Source organism: Leguminivora glycinivorella, chromosome 15 (assembly GCF_023078275.1).
Source record: "Leguminivora glycinivorella isolate SPB_JAAS2020 chromosome 15, LegGlyc_1.1, whole genome shotgun sequence".
Classification (NCBI taxonomy): Eukaryota; Metazoa; Arthropoda; class Insecta; order Lepidoptera; family Tortricidae; genus Leguminivora; species Leguminivora glycinivorella.
Window position 1 is genome coordinate 2,451,108 of NC_062985.1, and position 19,411 is coordinate 2,470,518.

Genomic DNA, 19,411 nt, shown 5'->3' on the forward strand with positions numbered 1-19,411 from the left:
AGTAGAGAAATAATACCAAAGTACAATCATTTATTTAATTTATTCAACAATTTAAATATATGCGGAAACAGTGTTACATTCATATCATTACCTAAAGTAAAATCTATATGATTCCAGACTTTATCTTCCATAACATGGTAGTGTACTACATTAGGTAAGTTGGTACGTAGCATATCTACATCTTTTATTGTACATAATACATCGTTTTCCCCAACGAACAACGCAACTTTTGTAGTCACTTTATGTAAATTATAATCGGGCGGTACTATATAACCGTAATGTTCTAGGTTGCCTTTAGGGCCGTAGTCAAATTCACAAAATCTTTTACTTAAGACTAACTGGTTGACATGCATGAAATTTTTTCTCGATGTTCCTCCTGGGTAGTGCCCCATAAGAACCTTTAAAAAACTCGGTTCAAAGCGCTTTGTATCAAACCCAACGAAATGGAAGCCAAATAATAGAAAGCACATTTCGTAGCTGAACACATCTTGACTACAAATGAATCTTACTAATGCAGTCGTTGATGATTTCTCCGGAAACGTTTCTTCTACACCTATAGCTTTAAAAACTTCACCAAGCATAGGTCCAAATTGCGCAATGAGAGACACTGGGAATCTCACATCACTCAAAAAAGCCACTGGTGCTAATCCAACCATAATTTCAATCTTCTCATTATATTCTGGTCTTTTTGACAAAAGCACGAACTGTGTCGTTACTCCTTGCGAATGTCCAATTGTTTGTATCTTCTTTTCTCCAGTATGTTGCAGAATGTAATCTATCATAGCTGGAAGATCGTAGTAACCAACTTCGTGAAGACTAAAGTCCCAGAATTTCAAGTCTTTGTCTGGATTCAGCTTAAGATGACGTCGGCCGTATTTATTTCCTCTGTAATTCGCTAACCAGACGTCATGACCTGCATCTGCTAATGCTATTACTAATGATGTCTTTCCTCTAATAATAAAAGTGTCTGCCGTATCAGCGATTCCATGGATAATAAAAACAGGCGGTTTTATTTTCCCTTTAATATGAAAGAAGGTCAATATGTAGCCGTCTTCAGTAGTTACTTCGTGTTCTTCAACTGGATGTCCATATTTGGCACCGAGGGCCGTAAAATTAAGTCTTCCATCTTCAGGTAAAGTATTTCGTAGTAAAGAGTATGTTGGGAGACAAATGCTCACGAAGATTAGAAAAAATATTTGCGTCATTTAATTTTTTTTTAATTAGTTACTTGATTTTTTAACATTGTATGTTCTAAGTAAATTATGTAGGCAACTAAAAGAGGATTTAGACGACATCTGAAATTATATACAATAGACATGAAATCCAACCTTGACTATGAAACCTTCGGCTTTGTCGATACACGAAGCATATTGTCGATTATTATATTGATGTATTTTCCTACGTATTCTTACTCTCTAAACTTCCAACTACTTGATTTGTTTCATGACGGTCTGCTCAATGACCCTAAGGACTAGTTCTGATGGAAAACCACATTTTAGAAATATTTTATATCAGGGACCGGACAACCCCTTCCGCGCTACAAGCCTTTCATTGGGAATCCCTAACGTAAGGACGACCCAATCGAGAGACTCTCCCTTTCGAACTGCAAGCCCATTCATTTGACTAGCCCTTACAAAAAACTAAGCAAAACAATAAAGCTAGCCCTGTGCATTGGCTTAGCGCTATCCGATACGGCTTGCAATCCTTTAATAAGGGTTACCCTTATTTTAAGCGCTATTTATAAGGCTTTCCCTTTTGTTAAAGCGTAGTCGAGCCTTGCGTAAAAGAGACAGGATTATGAATCTAAGCTATTGTAAGAACAGGAAGGAAAATGCGCTGTTGCCACTCCGCACTATGCGCCCCATTTTTAATTTTGCAACGAAACATGTTTTCGTTGGATAAAAGTAGAACACGGCTAGAAATTATTTTTAATGAACTGGGAGACAAGGGACTGATGGATCGCCTGATGGTAAATGATCATCGTCGCCCATAGATCAGTATGTATGTTCGTACGTATGAATGTATGTAGGTATGTATGAATGTATGTAGGTATGTATGTATGCAAATATACGTGCATGTATATATGCATGTAAATATACAGTGTTGGCCGAAAATCAATACAATTAACCATTAACATTACACATTGAAAACGTTAATTGCCAACATAAAAACAAGCCGTTTTCGTCATCCAACTCGCCTTGATGAGTTAATTGGGTGAGCAGTTCCTAAGATAGAGCTGATGCTGAACCCTGGCTTTTCCCAGGGGAACGCGGGTTTGGTTTAACATAGGCAAGCGCTGTTTTCGTCATCGGACTTGTTTTGATGAGTACTTGAGTGAGCAGTAACCAAGGTAGAGCTGATGCTGAACCCTGGCTATTCCTAGGGGAACTCGGGTTTCGTGCAACATAGGCAAACGCTGTTTTCGTCATCGGACTTATCTTGATGAGTACTTGAGTGAGCAGTAACCAAGGTAGAGCTGATGCTGAACCCTGGCTTTTCCCAGGGGAACGCGGGTTTGGAGTAACATAGGCAAGCGCTGTTTTCGTCATCGGACTTGTCTTGATGAGTACTTGTGTGAGCAGTAACCAAGGTAGAGCTGATGCTGAACCCTGGCTATTCCTAAGGGAACTCGAGTTTCGTGCAACATAGGCAAACGCTGTTTTCGTCATCGGACTTATCTTGATGAGTACTTGAGTGAGCAGTAACCAAGGTAGAGCTGATGCTGAACCCTGGCTTTTCCCAGGGGAACGCGGGTTTGGAGTAACATAGGCAAGCGCTGTTTTCGTCATCGGACTTGTCTTGATGAGTACTTGAGTGAGCAGTAACCAAGGTAGAGCTGATGCTGAACCCTGGCTTTTCCCAGGGGAACGCGGGTTTGGAGTAACATAAGCAAGCGCTGTTTTCTTCACCGGACTTGTCTTGGTGAGTACTTGTGTGAGCAGTAACCAAGGTAGAGCTGATGCTGAACCCTGGCTATTCCTAGGGGAACGCGGGTTTGGAGTAACATAGGCAAGCGCTGTTTTCGTCATCGGACTTGTCTTGATGAGTACTTGAGTGAGCAGTAACCAAGGTAGAGCTGATGCTGAACCCTGGCTATTCCTAGGGGAACTCGAGTTTCGTGCAACATACGCAAACGCTGTTTTCGTCATCGGACTTGTCTTGATGAGTACTTGAGTGAGCAGTAACCAAGGTAGAGCTGATGCTGAACCCTGGCTTTTCCCAGGGGAACGCGGGTTTGGAGTAACATAGGCAAGCGCTGTTTTCTTCACCGGACTTGTCTTGGTGAGTACTTGTGTGAGCAGTAACCAAGGTAGAGCTGATGCTGAACCCTGGCCATTCCTAGGGGAACGCGGGTTTGGAGTAACATAGGCAAGCGCTGTTTTCGTCATCGGACTTGTCTTGATGAGTACTTGAGTGAGCAGTAACCAAGGTAGAGCTGATGCTGAACCCTGGCTATTCCTAGGGGAACTCGAGTTTCGTGCAACATACGCAAACGCTGTTTTCGTCATCGGACTTGTCTTGATGAGTACTTGAGTGAGCAGTAACCAAGGTAGAGCTGATGCTGAACCCTGGCTTTTCCCAGGGGAACGCGGGTTTGGAGTAACATAGGCAAGCGCTGTTTTCTTCACCGGACTTGTCTTGGTGAGTACTTGTGTGAGCAGTAACCAAGGTAGAGCTGATGCTGAACCCTGGCTATTCCTAGGGGAACGCGGGTTTGGAGTAACATAGGCAAGCGCTGTTTTCGTCATCGGACTTGTCTTGATGAGTACTTGAGTGAGCAGTAACCAAGGTAGAGCTGATGCTGAACCCTGGCTTTTCCCAGGGGAACGCGGGTTTGGTGTAACATAGGCAAGCGCTGTTTTCGTCATCGGACTTGTTTTGATAAGTACTTGAGTGAGCAGTAACCAAGGTAGAGCTGATGCTGAACCCTGGCTATTCCTAGGGGAACTCGGGTTTCGTGCAACATAGGTAAACGCTGTTTTTGTCATCGGACTTGTCTTGATGAGTACTGGTAAAGCTGATATTGAACTCTGGCTGTACCTAGGGGAACTTAGGTTTGGTGCAACATAGACAAACCCGGTTTTTGTTATAGGCCCTGCCTTTATGAGGACTTGGGTGCGCAGTACCCAAGCCAGTGCTGTAGCTGAGACCTGGTGGTACCTAGGGGAACTCTGGTTCGGTGCAATATAAATAAACACTGTTTTCTGTTCATAGTATGTTTCGTGTGAAATATCTTAGACTCGTCTTTATGACTGGTACTTGATTGAGTTGAGTAGTACCATAGAATCTGTCAAACTATTTCTGTTGATTGTTGTGAATTCTATGAAGATCGTTTGAAACAGAAATACTTTTCTGGTGGCAATCAAGCATACAGTACAGCCCGTCTGATAGTAAATAGTTACCGCAGTCTATGGACGCTTGGAACTCCAGTATTCTCTTTATTCCCTGTGTTACTATTAGTGAAATCGACTGTACTTAATTTTGATATTCAAATGGATATACATACGTATTTTTTTAGACGTAAATAAAGTGTTTTATGTATGGCAAATTAATAAATTTGTTCTAACTACTTGATGTTAATATTCACTTCTGGTAGGATTTTTGTTCAGTTAATATTATGTTTTATGCCTAACTTGACATTGCATGAAATATTTCTATAATATAATGCACCGAAACCAGAGTTGCCCTAAATACCGCCAGGGCTCAGCTACAGCGCTGTCTTGGCTATTGCGCACCCAAGTCCTCGTCAAGACAAGTCCGATGACGCAAACAGAGTTTGCCTATGTTACACCAAACCCGAGTTCCCCTAGATACAGCCAGGTTTCAGCATCAGCTCTATCTCGGGTACAGCTCACCCAAATACTCATTAAGACAAGTCCAATGACGAGAACAGCGTTTGCCTGTGTTACACTAAACCCGAGTTCCCCTAGGTGCAAACAGAGTTCAGCATCAGCTACACTTCGGGTACTGCTCACTCGAGTACTCATCAAGACAAGTCCGATGACGAAAACAGCGTTTGCCTGTGTTACACTAAACCCGAGTTCCCCTAGGTGCAGCCAGAGTTCAGCAACAGCTGGACTTTGGGTACTGCTTGCTCGAGTACTCATGAAGACAAGTCCGATGACGAAAACAGCGTTTGCCTGGGTTACACTAAACCCGAGTTCTTCTAGGTGCAGCCAGGGTTCAGCATCAGCTGGATTTCGGGTACTGCTCACTCGAGTACTCATCAAGACAAGTCTGATGACGAAAACAGCGTTCGCCTGTGTTACACTAAACCCGAGTTCCCCTAGATGCAGCCAGGGTTCAGCATCAGCTGGACTTCGGGTACTGCTCACTCGAGTACTCATCAAGACAAGTCCGATGACGAAAACAGCGTTTGCCTGTGTTACACTAAACCCGAGTTCCCCTAGGTGCAGCCAGGGTTCAGCATCAGCTGGACTTTGGGTATTGCTCACTCGAGTACTCATCAAGACAAGTCCGATGACGAAAACAGCGTTTGCCTGTGTTACACTAAACCCGTGTTCCCCTAGGTGCAGCCAGGGTTCAGCATCAGCTGGACTTTGGATACTGCTCACTCGAGTACTCATCAAGACCAGTCCGATGACGAAAACAGCGTTTGCCTGTGTTACACTAAGCCCGAGTTCCCCTAGATGCAGCCAGGGTTCAGCATCAGCTGGACTTCGGGTACTGCTCACTCGAGTACTCATCAAGACAAGTCCGATGATGAAACCAGCGTTTGCCTGTGTTACACTAAACCCGAGTTCCCCTAGATGCAGCCAGGGTTCAGCATCAGCTGGATTTCGGGTACTGCTCACTCGAGTACTCATCAAGACAAGTCCGATGACGAAAACAGCGTTTGCCTGTGTTACACTAAACCCGAGTTCCCCTAGGTGCAGCCAGGGTTCAGCATCAGCTGGACTTTGGGTATTGCTCACTCGAGTAGTCATCAAGACAAGTCCGATGACGAAAACAGCGTTTGCCTGTGTTACACTAAACCCGAGTTCCCCTAGGTGCAGCCAGGGTTCAGCATCAGCTGGACTTTGGGTATTGCTCACTCGAGTACTCATCAAGACAAGTCCGATGACGAAAACAGCGTTTGCCTGTGTTACACTAAACCCGAGTTCCCCTAGGTGCAGCCAGGGTTCAGCATCAACTGGACTTCGGGTACTGCTCACTCGAGTACTCATCAAGACAAGTCCGATGACGAAAACAGCGTTCGCCTGTGTTACACTAAACCCGAGTTCCCCTAGGTGCAGCCAGGGTTCAGCATCAGCTGGACTTCGGGTACTGCTCACTCGAGTACTCATTAAGACAAGTCCGATGACGAAACCAGCGTTTGCCTGTGTTACACTAAACCCGAGTTCCCCTAGGTACAGCCAGGGTTCAGCATCAGCTGGACTTCGGGTACTGTTCACTCGAGTACTCATCAAGACAAGTCCGATGACGAAAACAGCGTTTGCCTGTATTACACTAAACCCGAGTTCCCCTAGGTGCAGCCAGGGTTCAGCATCAGCTAGACTTCGGGTACTCATCAAGACAAGTCCGATAAAAAAAACCGGCCAAGAGCGTGTCGGGCCACGCTCAGTGTAGGGTTCCGAAGTTTTCCATATTTTTCTCAAAAACTACTGAACCTATCAAGTTCAAAACAATTTTCCTAGAAAGTCTTTATAAAGTTCTACTTTTGTGATTTTTTTCATATTTTTTAAACTTGTGGTTCAAAAGTTAGAGGGGGGGGGGGGACGCACTTTTTTTCCTTTAGGAGCGATTATTTCCGGAAATATTAATATTATCAAAAAGCAATCTTAGTAAACCCTTTATTCATTCTTAAATACCTATCCAACAATATATCACACGTTGGGGTTGGAATGAAAAATATTATCAGCCCCCACTTTACATGTAGGGGGGGTACCCTAATAAAACATTTTTTTCCATGTTTTATTTTTGCACTCTGTTGGCGTGATTGATATACATATTGGGACCAAATTTCAGCTTTCTAGTGCTAACGGTTACTGAAATTATCCGCGGACGGACGGACGGACGGACGGACGGACGGACGGACGGACGGACGGACGGACGGACGGACGGACGGACGGACAGACAGACATGGCGAAACTATAAGGGTTCCTAGTTGACTACGGAACCCTAAAAAGCAGCGTTTGCCTGTGTTACACCTGAGCAAAGCAGGAGCCTATCATAACTATAAGTATTTGGTATTGAAAATTGAACCTTATTTTATCTACAGCCGCTTTCATCAAACAGAAACGCGCAAATATCACACACAGTGCCGCTGTAGGCAACGATCGTATGTTATTTCGTTCGGAGTAATGTGTGCTTTATGAGCGAGGTACAGGATTTAAACTCGCACGATATGCTATAAGGGAAAGCAAATAAAACCCAATATAAGGCTTACCCTTATGGCGTTAGGCTGAGCCGATGATAAGGGTTTTGAAAGGGTATTGGGCTATTTTAGGTAAGCGCTTTCGTTAGGGCTTTAAAAGCAAAATGAAAGGGTATCGCGTCAGAAGGGTAGGGTAAGTTAAGCCTAACGAAATACCCATACAAAACCCCGTATAAGGGATAGCGGGCCGGTCCCTGTTTTATATTCGTTCTTTAATACGTATTTTTAAACTGTTGAGTTTTTGTTTATAATAAATTATAAACAATACCTATATTCTGTTATTTAAAATAATTAATGCAAATAATGTAAATTAATGCAAAATTATGAAAACTTTGGGTGAAAATACAAGAGATATTCTTTTGTTATTTACTCATAATTGCAATATTTAATTGACAGAGTCAAAATACTTTAAATTAAATATTGCAGTTTCTTTCTTATTCATTACATAATATAAAATTAAGGCAAACAATAAAATACGCCGCAGGTATATTATATTAATAATGATGTATTATTAGGTATTGTAAATAAGCCTTTACAATAACTTACTCGATACTATATGGCACACGTCAATGAAAAGATTGACAATCAAGGACTACTTGTAGAAACAAAATCTGCATGATTATTTTTAAAATACAATATAATATATAACCTTTTCAGTGACGGAAAACATCGTGAGGAAACCGGACTATATTGGACTTAATGGGATAACACCTAGTTATTAATTAGCCTTCGGATTGGAAGGTCAGATGGCAGTGGCTCTTGTAAAACTAATACGCACGCCTTAATCTTGGGATTAATTGTCAAAGCGGACCCTACGTTTCCATTAGCCGTGCCAAAGAGCGGGGATAACGCAAGTAGGATGATCAAAAAAGTTACTAATAACCCTAAAAATACTGAAACTAATTAAAAACCTACGTATTTAGGATTTACATATTAGGTAAGATATGCTTTCAAACCAAGTTAAAATTCAAAATAATACCACAGCTTTTAATTTTCCCATTAATTCACTTGTATTTCTCTAATAATTTAAATATATATGGAAACAGTGTAACGTTCATATCATTGCCCACAGTAAAATCTATATGATTCCAAGTTTTGTCTTCCATGATATGGTAATACACTATATTAGGTAACATCATTCGTTGTATTTCCACGTCTTTTACCTTAGATAGAGCATCATTTTCACCAACGAACAATGCAACTTTTGCAGTGACTTTATACAAGTTATAGTCCGGAGGCACAAGGTAAGTATAGTGGTCTAAGTTCCCTTTAGGTCCATAGTCAAATTCACAAAACCTTTTGTTGAACACAAGCTGATTAACATGCATTAAATTCTTCCTTGAAGTTCCTCCAGGATAGTGTCCTATAAACACTTTCAAGAACTCCGGTTCAAAACGTTTTGTATCAAATCCAACCAAATAAAAGCCAGATAACAGAAAGCATATTTCATAACTTAATATGTCTTGACTGCAGACGAATCTCAAAAAGTTGGTCACGGGTGATTTTTCAGGAAAAACGTGTTCAACGCCTATAGATTTGAAAGCTTCTGATAGCATAGGTCCAAATTGTGCAATGGTCGACACTGGTGGGCTTATGTCTGCCAAAAATGCCACAGGGGCTAAGGCAATAAATAATTCAATCTTCTTATTGTATTCTGGCCGCTGCGACAACAGGACGTAGTGTGTAGTGGTTCCTTGTGAGTGTCCAATAGTTTGCAGCTTTTTCTCTCCAGTGTGTTGTAGAATATAGTCTATCATAGCAGGTAGATCGTAAACACCAATTTCGTGAAAACTGAAGTTCCAAAAATCAAGGTGTTTATCAGCGTCTAATTTTACATGTCGTCGGCCATATTTGTTTCCCCTTGCATTCCCCACCCAAACGTCGTACCCTGCATTTGCTAAAACTATCACCAAAGACGTTTTTCCTCGAATGATAAATATATCGGCAGAATCAGCGATCCCATGGAATATAAAAACGGGTTGTTTTCTTTTTCCCTTTATGTGAAACATCGTCAATATGTATCCATCTTCAGTGATGACGTCATGTTCTTCGACTGGATATCCGTATTTTACACCAAGTTGTGTAAAATTTAGTTTTCCATCTTCTGGTAAAGAATTGCGTAGAATGGCGTTAGTAGGGATGCAAATTTTTGCAAGGATGAGGCTAAACGTAAGACTCCTGATGATTGTCTTCATATTTAAATTACATACACAATTATTTTACTATTTTCTTTGACTACACCTGCTAGTTGACAAGTAATGTATAAAACTACAATGGGTTAGGCATACTAGAGAATTATATAATTTTATTTTGTTTACGTATTGACGTAACCTTTATAAAGTAATGACTACCTGGTATTTAATTACAAGGTTTATTCTGTTTAACATTTGATCGAAGTAAAAATATTTGAAATAAATATCGTCCATTTAAAATAACAAATTATTATGCAAATTTAAAAGTAGGTATGTAGCTTTTAAGTTCAGAGGTAGGCTAACCCCCCTTATAAATTTTCTTGAAGTTAACAACCCGATAAAAATCGTTTGTCCCTTTCCATCATGCCAAGATGTCGGTTAGAGACAAACAAGTGGCTTAATTAACTTTAGTAAAGATTTATGAATAATGGGTTATTGTATGTATTGTTTGTCTTAGACATGCAGCATTCTTCTTCTTCAGTTGAGAAAGCATTAGGTACTTCTCGTAATCCGGCATTACGAAAACTGTGTTTAATAAATAATGCAATACTATGAATCATTAATGTTCTACCGCTTGTACATTTGACTATTTTCCGAGGTTTGTTTGACATGATGCCGACGGCTACTTTCTATTTCCGCACCTCTCGTCATCCGCAGGGTATTTTCAGGTTATTGAGGGTATCCTCAAACCCTAGAATCTTTAAATAAACGGTCACGCTCTGTGCAGTTAAGCAGATTTTTACCATAAACGCTCCAGCTGTGTATTGAGCTATGTCCAGGCCCCGTAGCCGAATAGCATTTCTGCGACGTGAAACGCCACCGAAACGCCGCAGAAATGTAGTCTGGCTCTGTCACGCCAATACGCAAGATAGACAGAGATAGATAGCTACGAAAGAGATATTATCGTGAGCGTTTGTGCATTCGGCTACGCACACTGGCCCAAAAAAGTGTAGGTACAGTACAGGTATTGAAAGGGTCGGCAATTCACAAATTCCTAACACCATTGGAATCACAGATGTTGTACATTGCATAGATTACGATGGCTGCTTACCATTAAGGCCGTGTACTTGTTTGCCACCAATATGATATAAAAATCACTCATCAGGTGTCAATGAAGTGAACTCTGATCTATTATTACTTACCTACTTAACGATTAACGTAGGTAGTTAAACAAACTTGTTTCTTGCGACGTTACCCTTTGACCTCATGATGTCATGATCACACGCTGCGGACTGTACTCGTATTTCTGATGTATGAAGTGGCAGTTCAGAATAGTATGAAGAAAACAGTTTTAAAGAAATTCCGCAATATGGCGCGTAGATATAGATTTCTGGACATGCTTTATATGGGTAGAATATTTTTTATCTTTTTTAGGCATTGAGCTATTACTACTACACGTAGTACATTATACTTCAATGTTTTTAGGTTAGGAGGGGACTTACTAACAATTAAAAGAAAAATTTAAATGATCATTTAATTTAACAATATATCAAATCATTACAAATTGTAAATGCATTGTAGTTGAACATGAATGTTGATGATTGATAGCATACCATTAAATAAATAACATGGTTTTAAAGTATCACGGACTTTGCCAACATTGGCATTCGTCAGGCAACATCATACAAACGTTTGCGGCGAGTTAGGACAACCGAAGTCTAAGGCCTGTGTGCGTAGTCGAACGCACAAACGCTCACGACAATATCTCTGTCATAGCTATCTCTATTATCTCTATCGCTCTTGCGTAATGGCACGACAGAGCCAGACTACATTTCTGCGGAGTTTTGTATCGCAGAAGAGCGTTCGGTAGGGCGTGTAGCGCGCGGGGGGGGAACGTGCGTCCACCCTATGCAGCGTCGACTTAGGACACTGATATGAGCTTCGTTTGACATGCAAGCGGCCCGCCCCGCCCCGCAATATGAGCTTGCACTTATCCACAGTCCATTGCGTGCAAGACTAAATTCAGCTTTTGACCTCAAAAAAATCAGGTACTTACTTACAATTAGTGAATTTCCACTGATGTTTCTAATACCCGTTCAGTCATACTTTTCTAGTAGCGTTAATATAGTAGGAAACAGATACACATTCATGTCGTTTCTCCAAATAAAATCGATATGATTCCACGTTTTGGGTTTCATTATGTGGAACAAAACAACATTAGGAAGCAATTTCCGTAGTAGCTCTGCGTTCTGTACTGTTGCTAGGCGATCTGCTCTTCCGACCAGTAATGCAGTTTTAACTGTCACTTTTTTCAAATCATACTCAGTAGGCAATTCCCCTCCGTAACGCTTAATGTTTTCTTCAACACCGTAATCAAAACATGAAAAAATTTTCCGCAATGCTATTTGGTTATAGTGAACAAGGGTTTTCCGTGAAGTGTTGCCAGGGTAATGCCCTGTAAGAATTTGGAAAAACTCAGGCTCAATCGTCTTGGGATCAAAGAAAATTGAATAAAACACTCCTAAAAATATGCACAGTATGTGGTCCTTTGATCCTCCTCTACATTTTAAATTGTTGAACTTTGGCACTGGTATTTTTTTACTAGGAATCTCTTCTATTCCTAGATTTCTAGAAAATTCGTCGATTAGTGGTCCTGCTTCTATAAGAGTTGACACTGGTGGTGTTAGGTTGTTCAAAAAAGCGACTGGAGCCAATGCTATTAGCAGTTTAATCTTATCATTGTATTCCGGTTTTGAAGATAAAAGCACGAAGTTAATCGTGGTTCCCTGTGAGTGACCTATTAGTTTCAAGTTTTCTTTTCCTGTTGCATTTAAAACATAATCGATAGTCGCTGGTAGGTCATAAAGTCCGGTTTCATGGAAACTGAAATCCCAAAACTCGGGATCTTCATCTGGGTTTAAGTTAACATGTCTCCGAGCGTATTTGTTTCCTCTCAAATTTCCAACCCAAATGTCATAATTAGCTTCTGCTAATGTGATTACAAGAGATGCTTTTCCTCTTAATAAGAAACTGTCAGCGTGATCTCCTGTCCCGTGCATGAGAAGCAGAGGAGTTGACTTTTTCCCAGGAATATGGAATAAAGTAAGGATATATCCATCTTCAGTGACCACTTCATATTCTTCGGCAGGGTGCCCATATTTCTTTGCCAGACCAGTGAAATTTAAATTTGCGTCTTCAGATATTTCTGACGGAAATAAAGTGGTTGCTTTTGTCAATACACAAAAGTATAAGATACACAGCCTCCTCATTTTCATTATTCTCTTTTGAGTTGCTTTATTTACCGTTATTTTCTAAAGTCAAAACGACTGTCGATGGAAGTAGGTACATTTTACCTCCTCATTTTTACTTAAAAAATGCAATCACCTTCTCCAAAAAGTACTTCTATATTCTTTTTTGTTTCAATATTCCGTGCGTCAGTCGCCAACTGTGATGCGTGGCATTGTGTTAAATGATTACATAAGTTGATAACGTGGTTTTTATAGTGCGTTTATTGTAACCTTGGTAGGCCTATTATAGCTACAGACTTCGAACTTGAGATCAACTCTGCAATTATGCAATAGGTCATTGATCTTACATCTTACATGCTTGTTGTTACTTGAAGAATACTGGCACATTACTGCATAATTTGAATACTTATTATCTATTATATTGTCATTTTGTTCAAAGATTAATAAATAGCCACGCTATAATTTAAGTTTTGTTGATAGGTATGTCACAGATAACGAATTATTTGTTTATACAGTTAATTTTTTTTTTATTATTAAGTCATAATTTTGGACAGGTCTGGAAAATATTGCTTTTATGCTTGTAATTACTATTTCATATTTAAAATTTTATGTCGTCGTGTCAAAGTGCGATGTTTATACATATTATTTCCCTTATTTTGAAAATATAGGTAATACAACACAACAATATAAAACACTTAGGGTCACTTGCACCAACGAAAATGGAGGGTTAACCCGCCATTTTATATGGAATTTGACTGATGACAGCCCACTAACCCTGAGTTAAGTGATTGGTGCAAGTGGGCCTTAAGAGAATTATCGTAATTTTCGTATAGTTTTACCTATGTTAAAATTCATAAAAATATAATAAAGCAGAAACATCGTCATCAACACGACAAGTTTAAAATAAATAACCTATAAGCACGACGAAGGTAAATGTGAAGGCCTAATTTAATAAGAATGCATGATTATAACACATTTTGCATATATTTCCGTTATTTAAAAATAACTATTTTGGGAAAGTCTTGGTATTTTGTACAGTCAGCGTCATTAGTGTCACCACAAGCAAATTCTTTTGCATTTTGAAACAATAAAACTGTAAAATTGTGCTTATATTTATTCAATAACCAACAGCATGCGTTCTTTTTATGACAATGACACTCACTGAGTGTTTCCAACTCGCGACACTGACAGGTTGTTATAAAAATGTATCAAATATTTTCTATTCTGGAACTTAACCAGTAGTCCATACCGACGTGACCCTTCCCAAAATGTTTTTTATTCACTTTATTTAATTTTTAGCATATGTGGCAAATTAATAAATCTTCTTAGTCATATTTATCCAATAGTTGAAATAAAATTGGATACAAAGTAACAGGCAAATCATTGGCCCAAGTAAAATCAACATGATTCCAAATCCTATCTTCCATTACATGATACTTAACTACATTCGGTAAAAGTGATCTCATAATCGCTACATCTTTTATCCTGGATAACGGATCATTTTCACCAACTAACAATGCCACTTTTGCTTTCACTTTTCTCAAATTATAGTCTGGTGGAACTATATAGCCGTAACGTTTCAAATTTTCCGCCGGACCATAGTCGAATTCACAAAATCTCTTACTAAGAAATAGCTGTATAGAATGTTCTAGATTTTTCCGTGAAGTATGATTCGGGTAGTGTCCAACGACGATTTTACCGAATTCTTTATCGAAGCGCTTGATATCGAATCCGACGAAGTAAAAGCTTGTCCATAGGAAGCATAATTCGTAGCTGAGGAAATCTTGACTGCAGATAGCTCTTACAAATTTGGTCATGAAAGAGTTATCAGGGAAGGTTTCTTCCATGCCTAAAGATTCTATAAGTCCACGCAGCATTGGAGCTATACTAGCAATAGTTGATAATGGTTCTATCAAATCTGTTAAGAACGTTACTGGTGCCATTCCGATGAAAAGCTTTATCTTCTCGTTATATTCAGGTCTTTTAGACAATAACACAAATTGTACAGTAGTTCCTTGCGAATGTCCAATTGTCTGCAGCTTCTTTTCTCCAGTCGTTTTAAGAATGTAGTCGATCATAGCCGGGACGTCATAAATGCCTGTGTCATGGAACGTAAAGTCCCAGAATTTTTTGTCTTTATCTGGATTCAGTTTGAGGTGTCTCCGGCAATACTTGTTTCCTCTGACATTGCCTGCCCAGACGTCATAACCTGCATTTGCCAATGATATTACCATTGATATCTTTCCTCTCAATATGTAGCAATCGGCAGTGTCTGCAACTCCATGAAGCAGCAACACTGGGGTTTTCCTTCTTCCTTTAACATGGAATATTGTTAAAATATACCCATCTTCAGTTATCACTTCATGTTCTTCAACTGAATGCCCATATTTCGCACCGAGTTGAGTAAAATTGAGCCGTGCATCTTCAGGCAAAGTTGTACGTATACAATTTGACGGTACTAAAATAGCCACTACTATGTACGCTAAAGTGAGTTTCATATTTTAATACACTTTTTAAAACACATGATTTTAGAAAAAGGTGCAGTCTATCGTAATGCATGAAATAAATATTAATGAAACTTAAAATACCTAAGCACTTAAATTATATAGACAATATTTTAAGACACCTTCGTATTCTCGACCTTAGCTGACTTTTATTTGTCATTTTCTTGTAACAACCAAAATTAACAAGTTTTAGATACCTCGTATTTGAACACTGAGTCGATACTGAGATACGAGGTTTTGTGGAAAGGTACATATCGACCAATACCACCTCTTTAAATAATTTACATATGTAATTAATTAATTTGTGACTTTTTTTTTTTAAATATTATTTTAGTTATCATTTAATTTTTTTTTGTATTTAAATTCAAAATAATTGCAAATTTTATATTTTTATTCACGTGTTAGGCTCTCTGAAATTTGTCGTGTGAGTATTTTAAACACGTAAATTCAACCGTAAAATTACAATAGATTATGTTAGTAGTAGTTTGCATTGAATACGTCTAACGATAAGTAATTACAATGCGGTCAAAACATAAAACTGTTAACCAAGGGTGTACTACAGTCACCAGAAATAACATCAAATAAATCCTCAATACCATCCTTTTCGAATCACACTGATTTAAACATTTATTTATTTATTTATTTAATCTTTATTGCACAAAGAAAATACAATTGTACACAAGGCGGACTTAATGCTATAAGGCATTCTCTACCAGTCAACCTTCGGGCAAAACAGAGAAATTGTAGGCGGTGCAACATTAAATTATATTAAGAACAAAATAGTTAAGTTATTTGCACAATATTATTAAGCTAACCTATATGTAATATATAAAAGAATAAACATACTTACACACAGATAATAATATACATACATACAATATATTTAAATACATAAAAAAATACATACATACATATGACATCAGATGAAACTTACAAAAATGAAATACTAAGGATTTGTCATTCTACCAGCAAAGTACTTAATCAGGGATTTTTTAAATGCAAATCTATTCGGACATTGTCTAAGTTTGACTGGGAGACTATTCCAAAGACGAGACACCTGAACGGAGAAAGAATTGGACATAAAACCTGTTCGGTGAGATGGTATTGACAAGGAAAGGTTGCCAGAAGAGCGCAGTTGGCGAATCCGAGAAACACCGTAGTAGTTGAAGAAGGATTTAAGATATTCTGGAGATTGAGGATCTTTAATGATAGAAAAGAGCGTGCAGAGCATGCGAATGTTGCGACGTACACGTATAGGGAACCAGCCAAGTTTAACACGGAAAGATGATACATGGTCGTATTTACGAAGACAGAAAATGAAACGAATGCAGTTGTTAAGTAAACGATCTAACTTGTTCAAGAGCTCTACAGTTAAGTCGGGATAACACACATCGCCGTAGTCAATTATGGGTAGAATCAATGTCTGCACTAACAGTATTTTTGTTTTGATGGGTAAGAAGTGCTTCATTCACGATTATTACACATAATTATTTTTAAAATCGGGACTTAATCGCGTATGACTACATATTAAACTGACCTCCAACGTTTCAGAGACGGCGTTGTCCCCGTGGTCTCTGAGAAGACTCAAGGACCGACTTTTCAGTAAGTACAGATGGTGTTTTTTTACGCACTAGTGCGAGAAGTGGTTTATTATATGCTAGGTCGAAACTTCGGAGGCTCATCTGTACTGAAAAACGTCGTACGACACACGTGCGAAGAGGAAATTCGTAACTCGTGTCGATTCGGTCGGTCGTGTTTTAATTTATCGCCACTTGTTTCGAACTTTCTTTTTTACGCACTTGTATCGTAATGTACTATTTCGAATGCCTCAAAATATGTGACACGCTCGTACAGATCTACCAATCGTGTCAGATAATATATTTTTGCGGCCTTGGTCGTGTAACTCATGTTTTACTACTGATTGTACCATTTTTTGACAAGAGACTATGGTTCAAAATGAATAAGAGCATCGATTTGTACAACATCATAAGATAATAACATTTTTTCCCTTTACTTCACCTTTTCGATAAATCACCTTTTCCCCTTTGACCTTTGACCCTGTATAGTCCAAGTAACAATTTCTGGTCCTATAGTGGTCGAGAGCACCAAATTAAATCACATTAAATGGTCCTATAAATAGTCTATATTGGTACTGTAGAGCCGATTTGGCGCAATTATGCAGCCATTTAGTGATATAATAGGGCTATAGCAGTATCATCCGTGACGTTTAAGGTCTATAATGGTGATGTGATGATGACTATTGTGCTAATTTGTTGACATAGGGGACACAGTAACGCTATTATAGTATCAATTTATGCTATAGTAGCATTTGAGATTCCATTATACAGGTTTTTTGTTCTGTAATAGCAGTTGCCGTCCCTTTTAATGCGAATGAATGAAATTTCTAAAATAATTTAATGTGTGTAATATTTAACAAAAACTGTTCTAAACGAGGAACTTTATGAAAAGTGGCGTGTGAACTTGTGAAGTCTAGTGTCAATCAAAATAACTTGGATTTCGTATTATTCCATCATTACTGCAAAAAGGTATGCGATGGAAATTTTACCGTTAAAAGAATATTAGTTTAATGGAGTATTTTAAGTGCGCCCTCGATTTATACCTGTTTTGAATAAAATAAATAAATATAATTTAATACAATAAAATTATTGGCACCATAGTTTCTACTATGGATCCAAGAAGTAAAATATACGCTTTTATAGTTCGACTATGTCACTTATCATACGCATTCACTGCCATAAGCCTGCCATTGTGGATTCAATTAGGGTTGCATGAGACTTTAACTATGATCCAGTTTAACTTATAAGTTCTTTATATAGAAAACAATACTTGTTTTCAATGTTTTACTATAGAAAGATCTTCTAAACAGTTTTTTTTTTATAAAACATATAGTAAACTCAGCTATAACGCTATTGTGTTTTAAAAGAGATACCGAAACCATTATTCCACAGTTCTGTGATATAAAAGAGTCATTGTGACGTATACGGCGATGAGATATAAAAGGCATTAGAAAACGACTATTAACGCTTTTCAAAGCTATATAAACGTATCCTGAAAACTTCATTATACAGCAAAATAGCTCTATAATGGTATTCATATCACTACTACAGTGTTAAATACTGTAGCAGTGTTTTCCAAAGCCACTATATCCCAAAATAGTGGTATAGTTAGGTTTTAATTTCTGTTAAAATACGACTACTAAAAATACTATAAGTGGCTTGTTGGGAACCTTAATAGCGCAAATTGATAGCATAACAGTGATTCCTAACACTATTATACAATAATATTGTTCTTAAGTAGGTTATTTGATCCTGTTATAGACCAGGCCTATAGCAGCTCTATAAAATGGTGATATAAACGTCTACATCACTTCCTAATAACACCTTTTAGCTGTATAACACAACAACTATAGCGGCTTGTCGGGAACCTTAATAGCGCTAATTGATTGCATAACAGTGATTTCTAACACCATTATATAATAATATTGTTCTATAGTAGTCATATTTGATCCTGTTATACACCAGGCCTATAGCGGCTCTATAAAATGGTGATATAAACGTTTACATCACTTCCTAATAACACCTTTTAGCTGTATAACGCAACAACTATAGCGGCTTGTCGGGAACCTTAATAGCGCAAATTGATTGCATAACAGTGATTTCTAACACCATTATATAATAATATTGTTATATAGTAGTCATATTTGATCCTGTTATACACCAGGCCTATAGCGGCTCTATAAAATGGTGATATAAACGTTTACATCACTTCCTAATAACACCTTTTAGCTGTATAACGCAACAACTATAGCGGCTTGTCGGGAACCTTAATAGCGCAAATTGATTGCATAACAGTGATTTCTAACACCATTATATAATAATATTGTTCTATAGTAGTCATATTTGATCCTGTTATAGACCAGGCCTATAGCGGCTCTATAAAATGGTGATATAAACGTTTACATCACTTCCTAATAACACCTTTTAGCTCTATAACGCAACAACTATAGCGGCTTGTCGGGAACCTTAATAGCGCAAATTGATTGCATAGCAGTGATTCCTAACACTATTATACAATAATATAGATCTATAGTAGTCATATTTGATCCTG

General features: G+C 38.4%; 4 protein-coding genes across 4 annotated transcripts; all 4 read right to left on the reverse strand.

Moving 5' to 3' along the window:
• Positions 1 to 26: 26 nt before the first annotated feature.
• Positions 27 to 1,393, reverse strand: LOC125234166 (lipase 1-like). The gene has a single exon (XM_048140369.1). It carries the CDS (start codon positions 1,203 to 1,205, stop codon positions 27 to 29), a length of 1,179 nt encoding a protein of 392 aa, XP_047996326.1. The 5' UTR covers positions 1,206 to 1,393.
• A 7,010-nt stretch (positions 1,394 to 8,403) lies between these two features.
• LOC125234167 (lipase 1-like) lies at positions 8,404 to 9,594 on the reverse strand. The gene is made up of 2 exons (XM_048140370.1): positions 9,570 to 9,594; positions 8,404 to 9,464 (listed from the first exon to the last, which is right to left on the reverse strand). The coding sequence occupies exons 1-2, from the start codon at positions 9,592 to 9,594 to the stop codon at positions 8,404 to 8,406; spliced, it is 1,086 nt and encodes a 361-aa protein (XP_047996327.1).
• A 1,457-nt stretch (positions 9,595 to 11,051) lies between these two features.
• LOC125234045 (lipase 1-like) lies at positions 11,052 to 13,486 on the reverse strand. The gene has a single exon (XM_048140224.1). The coding sequence runs from the start codon at positions 12,804 to 12,806 to the stop codon at positions 11,628 to 11,630; it is 1,179 nt and encodes a 392-aa protein (XP_047996181.1). The 5' UTR covers positions 12,807 to 13,486; the 3' UTR covers positions 11,052 to 11,627.
• Positions 13,487 to 13,744: 258 nt separating this feature from the next.
• LOC125234046 (lipase 1-like) lies at positions 13,745 to 15,558 on the reverse strand. Its single transcript, XM_048140225.1, has one exon. The coding sequence runs from the start codon at positions 15,275 to 15,277 to the stop codon at positions 14,105 to 14,107; it is 1,173 nt and encodes a 390-aa protein (XP_047996182.1). The 5' UTR covers positions 15,278 to 15,558; the 3' UTR covers positions 13,745 to 14,104.
• Between the last annotated feature and the right edge of the window lie 3,853 nt (positions 15,559 to 19,411).